This window comes from Nerophis lumbriciformis, linkage group LG24 (genome assembly GCF_033978685.3).
Source record: "Nerophis lumbriciformis linkage group LG24, RoL_Nlum_v2.1, whole genome shotgun sequence".
NCBI lineage: Eukaryota > Metazoa > Chordata > Actinopteri > Syngnathiformes > Syngnathidae > Nerophis > Nerophis lumbriciformis.
In genome coordinates, this window is record NC_084571.2 from 21,483,860 (window position 1) to 21,503,665 (window position 19,806).

The following is a 19,806-nucleotide window of genomic DNA, read 5'->3' on the forward strand; positions in this document are numbered from 1 at the left end:
AAAATGTTTCAAGCAGAACTCCAAAACCAAACATGCAATATGTCTAATAATGCCTGTATTACTGTATATTTGTGACTTTCACCAGAAACATGTGCTTTTGTAAGGTTTGCAAACACAAACAGTGTTTTTTTACTCAATATGAAGGTAATGTTCTTAGAATCTTGAGAAAATGTGTTTGAAGCAATGAACTTTCCAGAAAGTACCACACTCAATCCAAACCATCTTACGAAATAAGAACTTTTATTCATAATATATTCATACTTGTACACAAGTAAAATAAAATGCATATCTATATGGTTCCATTGCAATAAACAACTCGGCGGCATTCTTTTGGCAAATGCTCGCCATATATCCTTTCTTTCGTGAAAATAAAAGTAAAAATGGGGGAACGCGGTCAACAACTGTTTTTCTTTGAAAAACATGAAAAAACAGAACGTTACCCAACAAATGCATCACTTTCAATAAATAATGGGTGGGGGTTCATTTTATTTTCATTAAACGGACCCAACATTCTTTGTGTGCTTACTATGTCGGAATTCTCAGAGGTCGTATTCTTCTGTTTCTTTTCAACTCTTGGTGTTTTGTCTCAACCGTAGAAGCTTTTGAAGAAGGTGGAACAGGGTCAGCGTAGACACAATAAAGTTCAGTACATAAAGAACAAACAATTCAGGGCACCGATTCATTATTTACATCAGATCTGTAGTGTTCTGTAAAGGCATCCATTTTGTTACATGTACTCTTATCTTCGTCCCAATTGTTGTTGTCGTGGTTGTAGCAACTCACTGGTCAGTCACTGTCTGTCGCAGATGACAAAGCATCGTCTCTCATCATTGTCATGAGCATCCGTCACTTTGAGTCCTGCCTTGAGAGCGACACCGGGAGTCCTAAGACATGGCTAAGGAGATCCAGACGGTGGGAACGAGGAGAAAGCTCAGACCCTGCAACGTAGCGCCCCTGCCTTTGACGCAGTGGGTGTCTGATCTGGGCTTTTTGGAGCACTTCTTTTTCTTTTTGTTTGAGGCTGTAGAGGATTCTATACTGTCCATAGGGTCGGGGTTTATACTTTCCAAAGACTTTTCCAGGGTGTCGGACAAGGTCCCGAGCGGTCCGTCATTCTGCTTGTTCTGGGTCTCATTTTTTGTTCTTTCTTGTTCCTTATGTTTGGTCTTAGACATGTTCTCCTTTTCCTTCAGGGGGTTGTTGGTGATCTGGCGACTCTTGCCGGACAGGATAGAGGATTTATCGTTGTCTCCAAGACAACACCTGGGAATTGTGTCCACGAGAGGATTTTCAGTGGAGGGGAACTTCCCAGACGGGGCCTTCGAGCTGAAGAGACTGGTCTGGACCTGAGGCGTTTCCACGCATCCTTCCATGTCTTCACTCTTTAGTCGTTTCAGGTCCTTGCCGGCCAGGAATTCTGGGACGTTGCACTCCAACTCCGAGCTAGAACCCTTGAAACGCTTGAACCACTCCCACAGGGTTCTGGCTCGGCAGTCGCAAATCCACTGGTTGCCGTTTAAGCGCAAGTACTGGAGGGTGGTGAGCGGGTCCATTGTTTCCCCTGTCAAGACGGTCAGGTTGTTAAAAAACAAAAATAGAGATTTGAGCTTAGCCAGATCACTAAAAGCCCTTGGCTGGACATGAATGACGCGATTCTGGTGTAGCAGCAGGCGGTCCAGATTGATCAAACCACGGAACATGTTGTCCGTCACGATTTTGATCTTATTATTGTGCAGGTAGAGATAGGTGAGGTTGGCAAGGTCCAGAAAAGTGTCGTCGTGCAGGGTTAGAATGTTGTTATCCTGCAAGTAAAGGTACTGCAGGGAGAACATTCCCCGGAACACCCCGACCGGCAGCTCTGACAGGCCGCACCTGTGCAGGTGCAGCGTGTGCAGCTTTGTTAAGCCTCGGAAGGCTGTAGGGCTGATTGTGCGCAGGTTGCTGTTGTCCCCAATGTCCAGTTCCTCCAGTTTCTCCAAGCCGTAGAAGGCGCCGGCCTCAATGTAGCTTATGTTGTTTGAGTAGAGCCAAAGGACGGTTAAGTTCTGGCACGAACTGAAGCTTGTGGACCTCACTACCGTCAGCTTGTTGCTTTGGAGGAATATTCTCTGGCTCCGCACTGGGATCTCAGTAGGGATGGAGAAGAGTCCTTGTTGTTGGCAGGCCACGGTTGGTCGCGGTTCACTGTAGCACACACACTTGGCAGGGCAGCCGGCAGCTGGAGGCGCAAAGTTCAACCACATGATCAGGACCAGGAGCCGCCCTCCTGAGGAGACACAACAAAACACATCAGTGCATTAGCAAATATGGCTGAACAAAGATGTTTCAGCAAATCATTTAACCCTAACATCCGGTCTATAAACCACCTGAACTTTGAATCCTGCAGCTTATAAAATGGTGCGGCTAATTATTGGATTTTATTTGCTAACTGTCATGTTTTGTGTTTATTAGTTTTCATTCAACCTTATTAGAGGACTGAGATGGTGTGCAGGTTGAAAATGTTCTTCCGGTCCGTAGCGTTTCTGCTCAAAAAGATTCTCCATTCATCACTCCAAATAACCTTTGTAAGTTTTACAATATAACTAAAACAATTATTAGTTAATAAACGGTCCCATGTGTGACGTCCGTAGGAGTGTTTTCATGCATATTGTGTACGTGCTATCATCCAAAGTCGATATCTACTAGATGGAACCTAAGAATTGTAGCGTAATTGGGCTAGCATTGCTATCATTAGCGAATATGCTAACATGTTTACAAGTGTCAGTTTTAGTATTGTTAACTTACAATGGCATTGTTTTCGTATTGTTTCAGTTTCACAAAGTCCTCAGTAAATTCACCAATACGTCACCGTGGAGATATTGAGTTTGTTTAGCTGATTTAACTAGTGGGTCCATGACGATGACATAAACAAGTATCAAATACATATTACCTACACATACAAAGTGTCCGAGGCAAAAGCGTATTAGAAAGTATCCAGTAACAAACGTGTCTGCATCATTCACTAAATGTTATGAATCATAGTGATCATTGAATGTCACCAACAAACAAATTAAACTTTACTACAGTATTTATCAGATGTGGTTCTTATAAAAATATCTATCTAAAAACGGCTTCTAAAGTACTAACCCTTAAATTAGGGTAAAAAAAACAACTAGTATATTCATAAGCACATTCATGTATTTTCCGTACTATAAGCCACTACTTTTTTACCAAGCTTTGAACCCTGTGTCTTACACAATATAAATATGAAAATATTAAAATAAATAAATAAAAAATTAATATAAAAAAATATAAATGCTAATCTATGGATTTTTCACCGCTAACAGCTAAATCATAGAATGGATTAAGCAAATAAATCAATGTACTAAAATGATCTACTTTAAGAAACTGCTTAAACTCAAGGTGATTGCAAAGTACAAGGAAGAGGAATCCTGGTAAACATCTAGAACCTTCATAAAAAAGGAGAATATCATAAAGGATGAATAAAGACATGAATGACTTTTCTGTTTTGTTTGATAAGCCGTTTTACTGCCGTGTTACAGACACCGTTTAGAAAAAGTTAAGGTATGTAAATAAACATTTACAAAATGTTGCTGTGCAAAAAACTTGTTACACAACGTATATGTGGCTTATAGTCAGATGTAGCTAATATACAAAACAATGTTTTTTTTCTGCTAAAATGTAGTGGGTGCGGCTTAATTACCGGTTAGCTCTATAGTCTGGAATACACGTTAATCCGCATTAGAACACGGTCAACTTGCTGACTCGTACGCAACAGTTGGATCGCAGGGAAAATATTCATCAGCGTATTTTATTGAGATGATTTATTTGAAAATACATTTCCTGCGTGCAATACAAATCATTGTATTCCATAAAGTGTAGTAGTCATCTGCATAATATTTGGATCGAGGGAACAATTTCCTCACAGCTGCCTGCTGACGTGAGGACCTGAACTGACGAGTCTTTTAAAACTGTGTGGGCGGCTTTTATGTGGAACAAGCCTCCTCTAATAAGGCATATATAACTAATTGTCTTTTTTTTTTCCACTGGAATGTGAGCTTTCAGGTCATTTGGCCCTCATGACAAAAAATTTTAAAAGATACACTATATTTAAATTATGTATAACTTTTTACCCCACTTTAAACAGGTCAATACATTAAAACAACATAAGCCTAAAATATGCATATGAAATACTAATTACGTTATCAGTATTTAATCACTAAAAGGCCAGTGTAATAACATATCTAATGAAAAGAAAAAAACAATAAAATACATTCCAAGATGTGCTTACTGTTGGTATTACCTCTGCCAGTAAGTATTGGATGTGCTGGCATCATCTAGTTAGTTAGCAACATAACTCAAAGGATTATGAGCAGATTTGGATTAAACTTTGAGTAGACGTCAGAAGTGGGATATTAAACGAGTGCTGCGATTTTGGTGGTGATCCGGATCATTTCTATTAGGTTGTCTTAAATTTACATTATGGGCCGGAACATCTCTCGGTGCATATGCTACCGGCCCACGGAGACAAAGAGGGTTCAACGTTTCACGGTTAGTATTATCGTTTGTAATCAAAATTATCCTAAAACCATGATTGATAAACTCACAGACCCTTGACTCTGCTCATTTACTGCTATGCTAACACGAATACAAGAGACATTAACTTCTTTCCCCATCAAAAAAACATTTCCCAATATACAGTAAACTTATATAAACACATTACTCTCTGAGAAACTAAGATATTCAATTTTTCACGTTAAACATGTAGTAGGCAGTGCTCTCTAAGGACAGAGTAATCGATCGACAAGTTTTTTTTCCCGTATTGTTACAAAAAAAAACAGAAGAAGATAAACATATTCAAACACTAGAATAAAAACATTATGCTCTTAAGTAGCCAGAATAATATTATCATATAACATATTTCTTCTGCCAAGAAATTACTGTAGTAAAGGGATTCATACGGCCCCATTTGTTGCGGTTCACCTGACACATGAAACGTGACAAATTCGGGTGGTGCACTATCCACTTTAGTCGCCAGACAGCAGTAGGGCGCTGAAAATCTTAAAAAAAAGGTTTTGTGGCGATTGCAACATTGACCACAGTGTCGGTTACTAAGTAGAAGGGCACTTTCAGTCATTTTCAGCAGACTGCAATGCAAAATGATTAACCCCCTGCTTTCCTCTCCTGCGAGATCCCTTCACTACTGTATACTGTGCGGCTATTTATTTTTGTATTTTCTTTAAATAGGTTATAGGGGGGGAAGTACTTTTTCAGTACATTTAACAATACCCAGATAATGATGATAACCGTGGTCATTTTTGTTACAATACCCGTAATATGACATTTTCATATCGTTATATCCATAACAACCAACGTGACCAAGTGCTGAGACCAAAACAAACAGTGAACCCTATTGCTCCAATTTAGAGGAATTACCCAGGATGTGATGAAGTATTGTAGTGGCCGGGTGACTGCCATAGCAATGACCATGCTACTGGTGAGGTATGTAATCTACAGTAGACCACTATCAAGGCTACTATATAGGGTGAAAGTTGTGCAAATGTGACTATATGTCATGTTTAGAGAGCTCTAATTATTTCAAAAATGTACTTACAATGTTCAATGTTGTAAACAGTTTTTTTTATTATTATTTTTTTTTGCTCCAATAAAAAATGTTAGATTTATCTATAAGCATTCTACTTTACCACAATCATGTCTGGTAAAGTAGAATCAGTGTGGCAAAAGCAGGAATAAGTAGCTCTCTGATTAGCGCCCGGGAGCAGGCGAGCGTCCCGAACACTAATCAGAGGCAGGTGAAGCTAATCAGCACCCATGGCAACCAAGAACACACAAACACAGGGGTGCTGAAACAGAACTAATGTAGTCTATAACTAAATATATATATATATATATATATATATATATATATATATATATATATATATATATATATATATATATATATATATATATATATATATATATATATATATATGTGTGTGTGTGTGTGTGTGTGTGTGTGTGTGTGAGAGTAGTTACTTTAGATACAGTAGACTTTTGGCCCCCGGGGCCAAAATTTAGCAGCCCCCCAAGTCAAAAAGTTAGGACACCCCTGCACCAGATGGCACCCGTACCACAGTTTGAGAATTGCTGGCCTAGATTCGTAATTGACATGCAAATATTAGTATGGCAATGTCTTGGCGTTCCCCCTTTCAGCTGAGGGTAAAACAGAAGTGCATCATGGGAGTCTTACACAATCCCCATAATGACGACAGTGCCAAAGTCTCAGACAGGAGTCCGGGTATCAGCACATAACTGCACCAACAACATCCAAATCCTCCCAAGCTCCTCTCCAACACGCCAAGGTTTTCCACTCTTTGCTCCACTGCACGCGTTCGAGTCCCAGCCTCGCCGCCATGACAGGTGCCCGAAGGAGAGATAAAAAAAACAAAGCAGCATGAGCCTTACTAAGCCTCCCGTCCATCTTCCCTCATTTCCCTGCCATGCGGCGCTGTACCGCTCATCTGTGGACAGGTGAAAGCGGGGGCCCGGCAGAGGCCCCTCCACGCCAACATTTTCTTCAAGTGCTCTGCTTTAGCCGTCAGACTGCCACCGGAAAGCTGTCAAGACTTCCCGCTCTTTCTGCATCGCAGCACATTTTCCCCCAGCGCTTCCTAACAATAGCAATATTTTACCACACAGATCACTTCATGTTCCTCCTCTGACGTCCCCTCGCTGCCATCCTTTCATTAACGGCCTATTTCCGCCCGTGCACGTCACGTCAAAGTCAGCTCCCCCCCGTTCTCAAGGCAATGTGTCCTTTCTTTGTTAGCGTCGTCTTGACTGACAGCTGTGGCCCCACAATGGCGTTTACTCCGTCCCAATTATTCTTACAAGCTAACAGCGTCTTCACATCGCCACCTCGCTTGATTGCATTAGCATAACTGCAGGTGTCATTATATCCACGCACCTTTGTGAGTTGCCCTCTTGAGACGCCTTCCTACCCAGCGTATGTTGGGTATCATTTTTCACCTTATCGAATCAGCAAAAGTGTTTGGCCACCACTATTGTTGTCATAGAGGATTCTACAACAAAGTACTATCAATTTATTATTATGATTCCTTCGCAAAAGTTTGCCGCAAGCCACAGCCCACAGTTTTCATCACTTCCAGAACCTTTCCAGTATCAAAACGTCTGGCTTGACCGGAAATCTTAAAGAATATAAATATAATATAAATGTAAAAAATATATCCCAGATTATCCAGGATTCCCGGGACATTTTGCCCATTGAAATTATTCAAACTTGCACAAGTCCCACATTTCTCAACCGATTTGAACCATTCCAACATTTTTCACGTTATCGAAGCATCAAACTGTTCGATGCAGAAGTGTTTGGCTATTCTTGTCATATAAAAAGCCGCACCAAAGAACTATCAATTTATTATTATGATTCCGTCGCAATAGTTTGCCAGAGGCCACAGCCCACAGTTTTCACCAATCGGAACTGTTCCAGTATCAAAACGTCCGGCTTGACCGGAAATCTTGAAGAATATAAATATGATATAAATGTAAAAAATATATCCCAGATTACCCAGGATTCCCGGGACATTTTGCCCATTGACATTTTTCAAACTTGCACACATTTCTCAACCGATTTGAACCCTCCATCTATCCATCCATTTTCTACCGCTTATTCCTTTCGGGGTCGCGGGGGGCGCTGGAGCCTATCTCAGCTACAATCGGGCGGAAGGCGGTGTACACCCTGGACAAGTCGCCACTTCATCACAGGGCCAACAAAGATAGACAGACAACATTCACACTCACATTCACACACTAGGGCCAATTTAGTGTTGCCAATCAACCTATCCCCAGGTGCATGTCTTTGGAGGTGGGAGGAAGCCGGAGTACCCGGAGGGAACCCACACAGTCACAGGGAGAACATACAAACTCCACACAGAAAGATCCCGAGCCCGGGATTGAACTCAGGACTACTCAGGACCTTCGTTTTGTGAGGCAGACGCACTAACCCCTCTTCCACCGTGCTGCCCCCGATTTGAACCATTCCAACATTTTTCACATTATCGAAACATCAAACTGTTCGATGCAAAAGTGTTTGGCCACGACTATTCTTGTCATATAAAAAGCTGCACCACACTATCAATGTATTATTATGATTCTCTCGCAATAGCTTGCCGGAGGCCACAACCCACAGTTTTCTTCTGATCAGAACAGTTCCAGCATCAAAACGTTCGGCTTGACCGGAAAATATATCCGAGATTACCCAGAATTCCCAGTTTTCCAGGACATTTTGCCCATTGAAATTTGTTTTACTTGCACAAGTCCCACATTTCTCAACCGATTTGAAAAATTCCACCATCCACACACTAGACCGATCTTGGACAATTCCCAGGATTCACGGTTTTCGAAAGCCCTATTTTCACCTCTTGCTGGAAAGTTTTCTCAAACCACATTTTGCAACCCCTTTTGACAATTCTACTGTGGAAGGGGATTGTGATCAGCGCACTGTTGGAGTAAAGGTCAGCGCCTCTGTCCAGGCTGCTGAAAACAGCGCGCCATCAAACGGGGGCGTGGCATGTGTTGACGGAGAGACACAGCTTGCAGATGATTAGTTTGCGCAGGTGGTACGGGGTTAAACTAATCATCTGTTGTCTTTAACAGTGAGCGGCCGGGTGCAGGAGAGAGAGGAAGGATCGGAGAGACAGAAAAGTCAACAAAAGTACCTATATTGAAAACTAAAAAAGAACCATATTAAACCCTGTCAACTCTGCGCAACTGGCTTCCAGTGTGAATCTGTGGGACTGTGAGTAGAAAAAGCTTACATTTGGCGCCCAATCAAAAAAAAGAAAAAGGAACAATGTCGACACCAAGCCCGATAGAGGCATTGGGGCAGCTGTTGGCGGAAGTGTCCACGGCCATCACCGGCAGATGGAGGCCATGCAGGGACGAATCGCCCAGCAGAGCCAAATCCTGCGAGCCTTGACAGAGAGGACCGGAGCAAGGGCACCCGCGGCAGCAAAACCATCATTGGTGGCCGTGGGAATGCACAGGATGGCGAAGACAGAGAACCTGCAGACTTTTGGATATGTTCGAGGCCACGGCGGGAGCATGCGCGTGGCCCGTGGAGGAACGGGCAGTACGGCTGCTACCTCTGCTGGTGGGAGAAGCTCAGCGGGCGGCACTCAGCCTACCACCAGATTCCTGGGTTAGTTACCGTGATGTGAGACGGGCGGTACTGGACCAGATGGTAGGGTCCAAAGAGGATGACAGGCGCCGGTTCCGGGCAATGCGGCTCGGGCCGTAGGAGCGGCCTTTCGCCCTGGGCCAGCAACTAAGAGATGCGGCGACGAGATGGCTGCAACCCGGACAAATCCAGGAAGTACTGGAACAAATCATTCTGGAGCAATTTATGGAGGCGATCCCGGCGCGGACTTTGGCATGGGTCCGTTATCACCGTCCTCAGGACTTGGTAGCAGCGGTGGCGTTAGCAAAGGACCATCTGGTGGTGCACCGCAAAAATAAAAAGGAGGAGAAGGCCGCGGAGGCAGTGGAGCGTCCAGTTCCAGCGCAGGATGCGTGCGCCGCCGGCCGAGGGAACCCAGCAGCGGCCGAGGCTTCGGAATAATCAGGCTTTTTTTTCTCCTCCTCAGACCCCGGTCGCTACTGACGCTGTGTTTCCCCCGCAAATGGCTCCTCGAATGCCTGAGCAGGCGTGCTGGAGGTGTGGGCGGCTTGGACACCTGCAGCGGGAATGTCCTAGCATGGAGGTGGGACAGGTGATCCGGGTCGTCGACCCTGCGGCGCCCTCCCCCGGGCCAGGAGAGACGTACTATGTACCGGTAAGGATACAAGGGAGTACACACCGAGCAATGGTGGATTTGGTTTGCGAGCAGTCCATGATCCACCAGAACCTGGTTCGACCTGGGGCGTTGAGAAAGGTTACACGGGTGCGGGTTAAATGTGTGCATGGGGATATTCACGAGTACCCTATCATGATGGTGGAATTTTTTTTCAAAGACGAAAAACATAGTGTTAAGGTGGCTGTAAATTTGCGCCTGGCGCACCTCTTAATCTTGGGAACGCATTGGTCGGAATTTAATGGGTTAATAAAGCAGTGCGCAGGGGTGCGTTCACGGCCGGTAGGAAAAGGGGATATCCGCGCTGTTCTCATCGGCGACGCGAGATTATCCGACGCTGCCGGGGGGGAGGGGGAAGGGGAGCCGGCGGGGGCTTCTCAGGAGGTTTCCCCGGTTCCCCAATGGCGCCCCATGGATGATTTTCCACTCAAGCAGTCTCGAGATAACACTCTGCGCGCGACCTGGGACCAAGTGATTTAAATTGATGGGCAGCGGGTTTGCCCGGGGATAGCGCAGAATTTCCCGCACTTTGCGTTGATTAGGGACAGATTATACAGAGTGAGTCGTGACACTCAGACAGGGGAGGGAATCACCAAATTGCTAGGAAATGATTTTCCAGGCGGCACATTTTAATCCGGCCGGCCACATGGAGCATACTTGCAAACCCTCCAGGATTTTCCGCGTGACTCCCGAAATTCAGCGCCTCTCCCGAAAACCTCCCGGGACAAATTTTCTCCCGAAAATCTCCCGAAATTCAGGCGGAGCTGGAGGCCACGCCCCCTCCAGCTCCATGCGGACCTGAGTGACGTGTCGACAGCGGCCAGCCTGTTCTCACATCCGCTTTCCCACAATATAAACAGCGTGCCTGCCCAATCACGTTATAACTGTAGAATGATCGAGGGCGAGTTCTTGGTTTCTTATGTGGGTTTATTGTAAGGCAGTTTCATTAACGTCCTCCTAGCGCGGTAACAACACACAACAACAGCAGCAGTCATGCTTTCGTCTACCATAAAGCAGTTCGTCTGCCGTAAACAGCAATGTTTTGACACTCTTAAACAGGAAAATACTGCCATCTACTGTACATGCATATGTGACAATAACATCTCCGGCTTTTAGAGAGTGCAGTGCACAACTGATATACTATATGTATATATATATATATATATATATATATATATATATATATATATATTTATAAAATAAATATATATATATATAGCTACAATTCACTGAAAGTCAAGTATTTCATACATATATATAAAATACTTGAGTATATATATATATATATATATATATATATATATATATATGAAATACTTGACCTGGTGAAATCTAGCTGTAAATATACTCCTCCCCTCTTAACCACGCCCCCACGCCCCACCCCCGACCACGCCCCCCCTCCCCACGCCCCACCTCCCGAAATCGGAAGTCTCAAGGTTGGCAAGTATGACATGGGGTATGATAAAACACTTAATCGGATAATGGTCCGGTTCTATTGGCCAGGCATTCGGGCAGACGTGCACCGCTGGTGCGCGGTCAACTAGTCAACCCCACGGCCACCCCTAGGGCTCCTTTGCGGCCATTACCACTCATAGAGGTCCCATTTGAACGAATTGGCAGGGACCTCGTCGGACCATTTCACCCGAGCACCCAGGGAAATCGCATTGCGCTAGTCCTGGTGGATAACGCAACGCGCTATCCCGAAGCAGTACCGCTGCGCTCCATCTCTGCAAAGAGTGTCGCGCAGGCACTGTTTCAAGTTATATAGTTGGAATCCCGAAAGAGATTCTGACTGACCAGGGCACGTCCTTTATGTCACGCACGTTAAAGGAACTGTACGGATTATTGGGGATCAAATCCATTCGGACCAATGTTTACCACCCACAGACTGATGGGTCGGTAGAGCGGTTGAATAGAACCTTAAAATCCATGATCCGGAAGTTCGTACACAAGGACAAACCAAATTGGCATAAATGGTTGGATCCCCTGTTATTTGCAGTGCGGGAGGTTCCTCAGGCCTCCACAGGGTTTTCCCCATTTCAACTGTTGTTCGGCAGGAAGCCGCATGGGATACTGGACCTAGTTAAGAAAAGCTGGGAGGCAGGTCCAAGCCACTTTAAAAATGAAATTCAGTACGTCATGAACTTGAGAGCAAAACTCCACACATTGGGGCACTTGTCTGGTGAAAATTTGCTCCGAGCCCAAGAACGTCAGTAACGCCTGTATAACAAGGGCACGCAACTCAGACAATTTTCACCGGGAGAGAAAGTACTTGTATTACTCCCAACATCCAGCTCCAAATTACTCGCCAAGTGGCAAGGACCCTTCATGGTCACACGACGAGTGGGTGACATGGATTACGAGGTCAGGCGGTCTGAACGGGGCGGGGCAACCCAAATATACCACCTCAACCTACTAAAAGGGTGGAGGGAAGCGGAGCCTGTCTCCATGGTGACGGCGATAGCGGAGAGCGAGGAGCTGGGGCCGGAGGTCCCCCTCTTCCCCCGGCCCTTCCCTCTCCGCTGTGATAATCATCTGACGCCGGCACAGAAAGCAGATGTGGCCAATTTGCAGCAACATTTTGCTGACGTGTTCTCCCTCTTGCCGCACAAACCTCACCCAGCATCACATAGAGACCAGCCCAGGCGTGACGGTGAGGTCTTGGCTACCAGAACACAAGCGCAAAGTAGTTCGGGAGGAATTAAAAGCCATGCTGGAATTGGGGGTAATAGAAGAGTCACATGGTGCAGCCCTATAGTTCTGGTAGGGAAGAAAGATGGGTCTGTGCGATTCTGTGTGGACTACCGCAAGGTAAATGATGTGTCACGTTTTGATGCCTACCCGATGCCCCGACGCACTGCTCGTTTTTTCACGACACTGGATTTAACTAAGGGCTACATGCAGATTCCCTTGTCTCCAGAGTCTAAGGAAAAAACGTCATTCTCCACCCGGAAGGTTTATACCATTTTGTGACCCTTCCGTTTGACTTGTTCGGTGCGTCTGCCACATTTCAGAGACTCATGGACCGGGTACTGCGGCCCCAAGCGACATATGCTGCCGCCTATCTGGATGATGTCATCCGGAGCATATGCAGAGAATGGGGGCGGTACTCGAGTCCCTGAGGCGGGGCTCATTGCCAACCCGGCGAAGTGCGCCTGCCCGACCCCCAAGACGAAAAAGGAGGTGAGGCAGTTTTTGGGGCTGGTGGGCTACTACCGGAGGTTCATCCCCTGGTTTGCGGACCTGACCAGCCCACTAACTGACCTCACCCGAAAAAGTGCTCCAGATCTAGTCCAGTGGACGGAGCAGTGCCAGCAGGCACTCGAGAAGGTGAGGAAAGCTCTTTGCGAGGAGCCGGTACTGCACATGCCTGATTTTTCCCTCCCTTTTTTTTGCAGGCGGACGTGTCGTGGAGAGGGCTGGGAGCTGTTTTATCCCAGCAGAAGGAAGGCAACGACCACCCCGTCCTATACATCAGCAGGAAACTATCAGAACGAGAAAGCCGGTACAGCACGGTGGAGAGGGAGTGCCTCGCCATCCGGTGGGTGCCCTCCGGGACTACCTGCTGGGACGCCCGTTCAGCCTCTGCTCGGACCACAAGCCTCTCCAGTGGCTCCACCGCATGAAAGATGCCAACGCGCGGATCACCCGTTGGTATCTCGCTTTACAACCCTACCTTTTCAGAGTGATCCATAGGCCGGGGGCGCAGATGGCCGTGGCGGACTTCCTCTCCCGCTCTCATGCGGGGGGCTAAGTCTGGCGGTGGAGGTATGTGGAAGGGGATTGTGAGCAGCACACTGTTCGAGTAAAGGTCAGCGCCTCTGTCCAGGCTGCTGAAAACAGCGCGCCATCAGACGGGGGCGTGGCATGTGCTGACGGAGAGACACCGCTGGCAGATGATTAGTTTGCGCAGGTGGTACGGTTTAAACTAATCATCTGTTGTCTTTAACAGTGAGCGGCCGGGTGCAGGAGAGAGAGGAAGGATCGGAGAGACTGAAAAGTCAACAAAAGTACCTAAATTGAAAACTAAAAAAGAACCATATTAAACCCTGTCAACTCTGCGCAACTGGCTTCCAGTGTGAATCTGTGGGACTGTGAGTAGAAAAAGCTTACATCTACCTTCAAAACATTCCTCTTTGTTGGGAGAATAACATCACCAATTTTCTTTCCGTACTAATTCCCAATTTTCCCGAAATTCCAGGAATTCCGAAATAGCCACTGTCAATGCAAACTGTTACTCTGTCAACATTTTTCAACCAATTCCAAAAACTCCAACACCAACCCATTCAGTATAATCAAAGATAATTGTACAAGAATTCATATTTTCAAAAATTCCCAGGTATCTCGAATTTCCCAGATTTGAAATATTGTTTGGCATTATTTAAACTTGATTTGGACAATTCAACCATCCACTCATACTGCTCTTCCGATATATGGAATGCAAAACATGTTTTCTCTTTCCCAAAATTCACAGTTTTCCCAGAATTTCCGGTAATGTTCTACCCTACCCTCCTACCGAGCATATGGTGGGTATAATTTTTCACCTTATCCAAGCAGCAAACTCTTCGATGCAAAAGTGTTTGGCCACCACTATTGTTGTCATATAAGATTCTACACCAAATTATCAATTTGTTATTATGATTCCATCGCAATAGTTTGTCGGAAACCACAACCCACAGTTTTCATCTGATAGGAACTGTTCCAGTATCAAAATGTTTGGGTTGACCAAAAAAATCTTGAAAATTCACAAAATATATCCAAGATTACCCAGGTTTTCCGGGACATCTTGCCCATTGAAATTTTTTGAAGTTACGAACATATGTATTTTCCATCCATCCATTTTCTACCGCTTATTCCCTTCGGGGTCGCGGGGGGCACTGGAGCCTATCTCAGCTACAATCGGGCGGAAGGCGGTGTACACCCTGGACAAGTCGCCACCTCATCGCAGGGCCAACACAGATAGACAGACAATATTCACACTCACATTCACACACTAGGGCCAATTTAGTGTTGCCAATCAACCTATACCCAGGTGCATGTCTTTATGTATTTTAAACTTAAAAAAAAATATACACTTTCACTTAAAAATACCGAATAATATTACAGTAACAAACCAAATGGGAAGAAAACAGACAACACAATTGAAAAAAAATACGAGAGAGAGTTGAAATATGTCAGAATACATCAACAATTTTACCGTATTTTCCGGACCATAGGTTGCATCGGATTATAAAGGGCACTGCCGATTAATGGTCTATGTTCAATCTTTTTTCATATATAGGCCGCACCGGATTATAGGGCGCATTAAAAGGAGTCATATTGTTTTAATTTTTTTTGTAAATACAGAAGACTTCCTTGTGGTCTACATAACATGTAATGGTGGTTATTTGGTCAAAATGTTGCATGGATGATGTTTTACAGATCATCTTCAAGTTGCTTTCTGACAGTCGCTTCAGAATGTGGTGTTTTGTGGGCGGTTTTAATTAAGTGGCTCACCTTCGACAGCGTCTTTTTCCCGTCATCTTTGTTGCAGCGGTGTAGCGTGCAAGGACGGGTGTAGAAGAAGTGTCAAAAGATGGAGCTAACTGTTTTAATGACATTCAGACTTTACTTCAATCAATAACAGAGCAGCATCTTCTCATCCGGAAACAACACCAAATGTGTCCCGTGAAAATCCGTCCGACCGGAACTCTCTAATAACTAAAGTTCCTTGGGTGAATAATGTAAAGTCACTACACCGGTATGATTTAGCGCTTCGATGGCGAGTTTAAAGTTAAAGTTAAAGTTAAAGTACCAATGATTGTCACACACACACTAGGTGTGGCGAAATTATTCTCTGCATTTGACCCATCACCCTTGATCACCCCCTGGGAGGTGAGGGGAGCAGTGGGCAGCAGCGGTGGCCGCGCCCGGGAATCATTTTTGGTGAATTAACCCCCAATTCCAACCCTTGATACTGAGTGCCAAGCAGGGAGGTAATGGGTCCCATTTTTATAGTCTTTGGTATGACTTGGCCGGGGTTTGAACCCACAACCTACCGATCTCAGGGCGGACACTCTAACCACTAGGCCACTGACGTATATAAGTAAGAACTTTACACTACTTTATATTAGAAATGGCAACGGCAGAGGATGAATGTCACATAACAAGAAGATAGAGAAAAAGAAGAAGCTTATTGACTACGGTGTCGGCACGGACTACAAAGGCGGACACACGCTAATTTTCAGGACTTATGCAGATCCCAAATACACATCAGCAGGTATCAGAAGTAAGAAAAGTTGCTTTTGCATAATATTGTGAAACAAAACACCAGATAATATGTCTTACATTATACACACACCATAATAACATTCTTATGTTGAAGCACAGTACAATCCATCAAGCGGCGTGGCTTCATAGCTTACCAAAGTCGTACTAAAACATTTTGATATATTTTTCAGCGCCGTGTGTATCCATCCATCCATTTCCTACTGCTTGTCTCTTTTGGGGTCGCAGGGGGTGCTGGAGCTTATCTCAGCTGCATTCGGGCGGAAGGCGGGGTACCCTGGACAAGTCGCCACCTCATAATGTTCTATATTTTCAGTGGAACATATAAAATGATGGTGTTGTTTACTTGACTCATATTGCCATCATAGTGCAGTCTACACATATCTCTTATGTATGACTGCCATCTACTGGTCACACGTATCTTACACCATGTACCAAATAAAATTGCTTTGAGGTCGGTAAGCAAAACCAGAATGATTCCTTATATATATATATATATATATATATATATATATATATATATATATATATATATATATAAATAAAGGTGTATTTGAAATAAGGACAGATACAGAAACATACATATCTGAAACAGTTATCCAATGTATGCATCATAGTGTTTGTAGCCAAAGCTAATTTACAACACTTGTCCCCAACAACAACAACAACAACACAGATCCATACCTGCCAACTACTCCGGTTTTCCCGTAATTAGTACGGTTTTCATCAACCTATTCCGGGTTACGGTTACAGTGATAAAAAATACGGTTTTTCATTAATTAAATTTTTTTTTTTTTTTTTAAGTTTTATTCACGAAATCGCGCAACAACAATGACAATCGACACTGCTTCCCGTAACTTCCTATCGAGCCATTCCGAATGCCATGCGCGAGGCTATTTATAGCACCGCTGCCAAGCACGAGGCCATTGTTTCCAAACGAGCGAACGATCATGGAATCAGCCGGAGAAAAATCGCATACGAGTCTTAAACTGTTGGGTTTCCTCTTTCTTCATTCATCTTCAATGAATACTCCAGTTGTATATATATGAAAGATGATGGTTTATTTTAAGGATGGTTCAGTACAATGCCTCACAGCACCGGGAAACAAAACATCGGTAACTGTGGAAAATAGAACACACCTCCATTGAACTTTTCTGTGTGTGTCTCATATTCTCTCGCGCGAAGTGAACCGGAAGAGATCACGTGACGATAGCGCGGATGAACCTGCACTACCGTATATAACCTATTGGAGGCGCATAACAACAACAGCAAGCCTTTCTTCTCATGATACACAGAAACAGCATTAATAACAATGAGATCACATTTACTCAACATAAACCGAAAAGAAAACTGCAGTCATTCCGTGAAGAATATTCAAAAGCCTATCCGAATAATTATCCGTTCCAAAAAGGGTGAAAACTACGCGAATTGCACCTTGTGCAGACAAGATTTTTCGATCCGACACGGAGGAATTAGCGATGTAAAAGACCACGTTGGGACAAAAAAACACAAGTCTAATGCCGTTGCTAGCGATACAAGTGGAAAACTTTCAACGTTTTTCGTCGCCCAAACAGATTCTTTGGATGTGATAAATGCCGAAGTTTTATTTACAGAGGCAATAATTGAGCAAACAAAAAGGTAATGACACCAATGTTATCTATTGGAATTGTTTAGTACTGTTATACTGTTAAAAGTGTTTATACTATTTATGCTTTCAAGTCCAAGTTGAATAAATCTTGTTAAATGTTGACAGCATAACTACCAAAATACAGAAGTATGTCCTTAATATTTTTGCAGTGCTATTTCTGTTGAAAAGTTAAAATGATTACATTAGAGATGTGATGTGCCACTTTTCAAGTGTCTGATGGCTTAAATTAATTTTCATTAATTTTTCATATTTTGAATTCTTTTGAAAGGCTTACAAAAAAACTACATTTGAATTGTAATTCCATGCTATTGACAGGACTATTAATTTTAATGAAGTTAGCTAACCATGTTTACAGTATGATAATTGTGATAGAAATGTGAATTTTAGGCACAGAATATTTTTTACAATTGAACAAGGCAGTAGATTATACAAGCTTGGACAGAAAGTTAATAATGACACCAATTTTTTTTTTAATGGAATTGTTTAGTAGTGTTTTACCATTTGTTTACTGTAAAAAGTGTTTATACTGTTTATACTTTCAATTAACAAATTGAAGTCTTGTGAAAGGTTGACAGGATAACTGGCATTAACTGTCAAAATAATTTCAAACTATTGAAGTTAGCTTACAGAATAAACATGTCAATCAACCCATATGATTTTTGCTGTAATATTTTTGTTTTGAAAAGTCACAGTGACTGATAGAAAAGTGATGGTTTTAGCAACATTTTAACCTGTCTGAATGCTAATAATCATTTTGCGTCGGGGGGGCGAAAGAACCCCCCACCAGGACTTTGTCCTGGACCTACCGGGGCCTGCGGCCCTTGGACCCTGGCTACTAGGTTTTTCTGATTTCAAAAGTTGGCAGGTATGCAGATCTAACATCATTAAAATTAGGAAAATAAAAAGAATAAGGCAAAGAGGAGTTGATAATAATGATAATAGTAATAATACAGACAAAGTGCAAACTAGATAAAAGCCAATAATAATAATAATAATAATAGTAATAATAATAATAACACAGACAAAGTGCAGACTACATAAAAAACAATTAGTAAAAATTAGTAAAAACTAAACATGGGAACACGATTGTTGCTCAACTAGCCACAAGTTTGTTAGTTTTTTGACATTAGGCGCACCGGGTTATAAGGCGCATTGTCGAGTTTTGAGGAAAAAAAAAGATTTTAAGTGCGCCTAATAGTCCGGAAAATACGGTAATTATTTATTTCTACATAATTAGGTACAATAATTTTTTTCATTTGATTTTTAGAACATTATTTTTAATATGTGTACATCCTTTGACCCCAAATGTAAGCCGGCATATGTATTTTTAACTTGAACAAATATATACACTTTCACTATAAAATACCGACTGATGGTACAGTAACAAACCAAATGGGAAGAAAACAGAAAACACAATGGAAAAAAAATACTGTAGAGATATGTCAGAATACATCAATACTACTATGTTGTTTTTGTGCTTTGTTTAATCAACTGGCGAGTTAGGCAGTGTCGTGTACCCTCATGATATTCCACACAGTCCACACCGTGTTCACCACCACAAAGTGCACTGTGGTAAACCAGACTGACTTGGTGAAAACCCGACTATGTTGATCCCAGATCCTTACCCGCTTTGTGGACTTGCACGTGTGTAAAGCTGGCATGAAATGTTCAAACTATCGACTGATTAAACAAAAAACTCTCACTCGTCCACCTTTGCTGTAAAAGCACCAAGGAACGAGGATAATACCAATATTTGTCTGTTCAGCTCCGAATGTTGATGCTCAGTCTAAAAATACAACATCAAGGTAGCAGAGGAGGGCGGGATAAAAAAAAATAAAAAAAAAGATTCAATTTTCACCGTCTTCTGTCAGTTTTGTTTTTAACCCGTAATCTTTGCACCTATCTGCTGTGTCAAAACATGGTTGTGAAGCTCCGCGTTTCAAGATGCTGCCGGTGGCGTATCTTGTGAGAGCCATGCATTCTCGTATCACGACAATAATCACTCAACGTGAGGAG

At 43.3% G+C, this 19,806-nt stretch overlaps 1 protein-coding gene across 4 annotated transcripts in view; it reads right to left on the reverse strand.

Annotated features, from left to right (window-relative positions):
- Window positions 1-223: 223 nt before the first annotated feature.
- The window catches only part of rtn4r (reticulon 4 receptor), a 181,960-nt gene continuing 162,377 nt past the window's right edge, over window positions 224-19,806 (reverse strand). For 3 of the 4 annotated variants that reach the window (XM_061981802.1, XM_061981801.1, XM_061981800.1), the window contains exon 2: window positions 224-2,266. In XM_061981802.1, coding sequence (XP_061837786.1) covers window positions 885-2,243 — 1,359 coding nt within the window. In that variant the 5' untranslated portion in view covers window positions 2,244-2,266 and the 3' untranslated portion in view covers window positions 224-884. Of the gene's footprint in view, window positions 2,267-6,253; window positions 6,269-19,806 lie in introns of those variants that run through there. The other variant, XM_061981803.1, reaches the window with a different exon arrangement.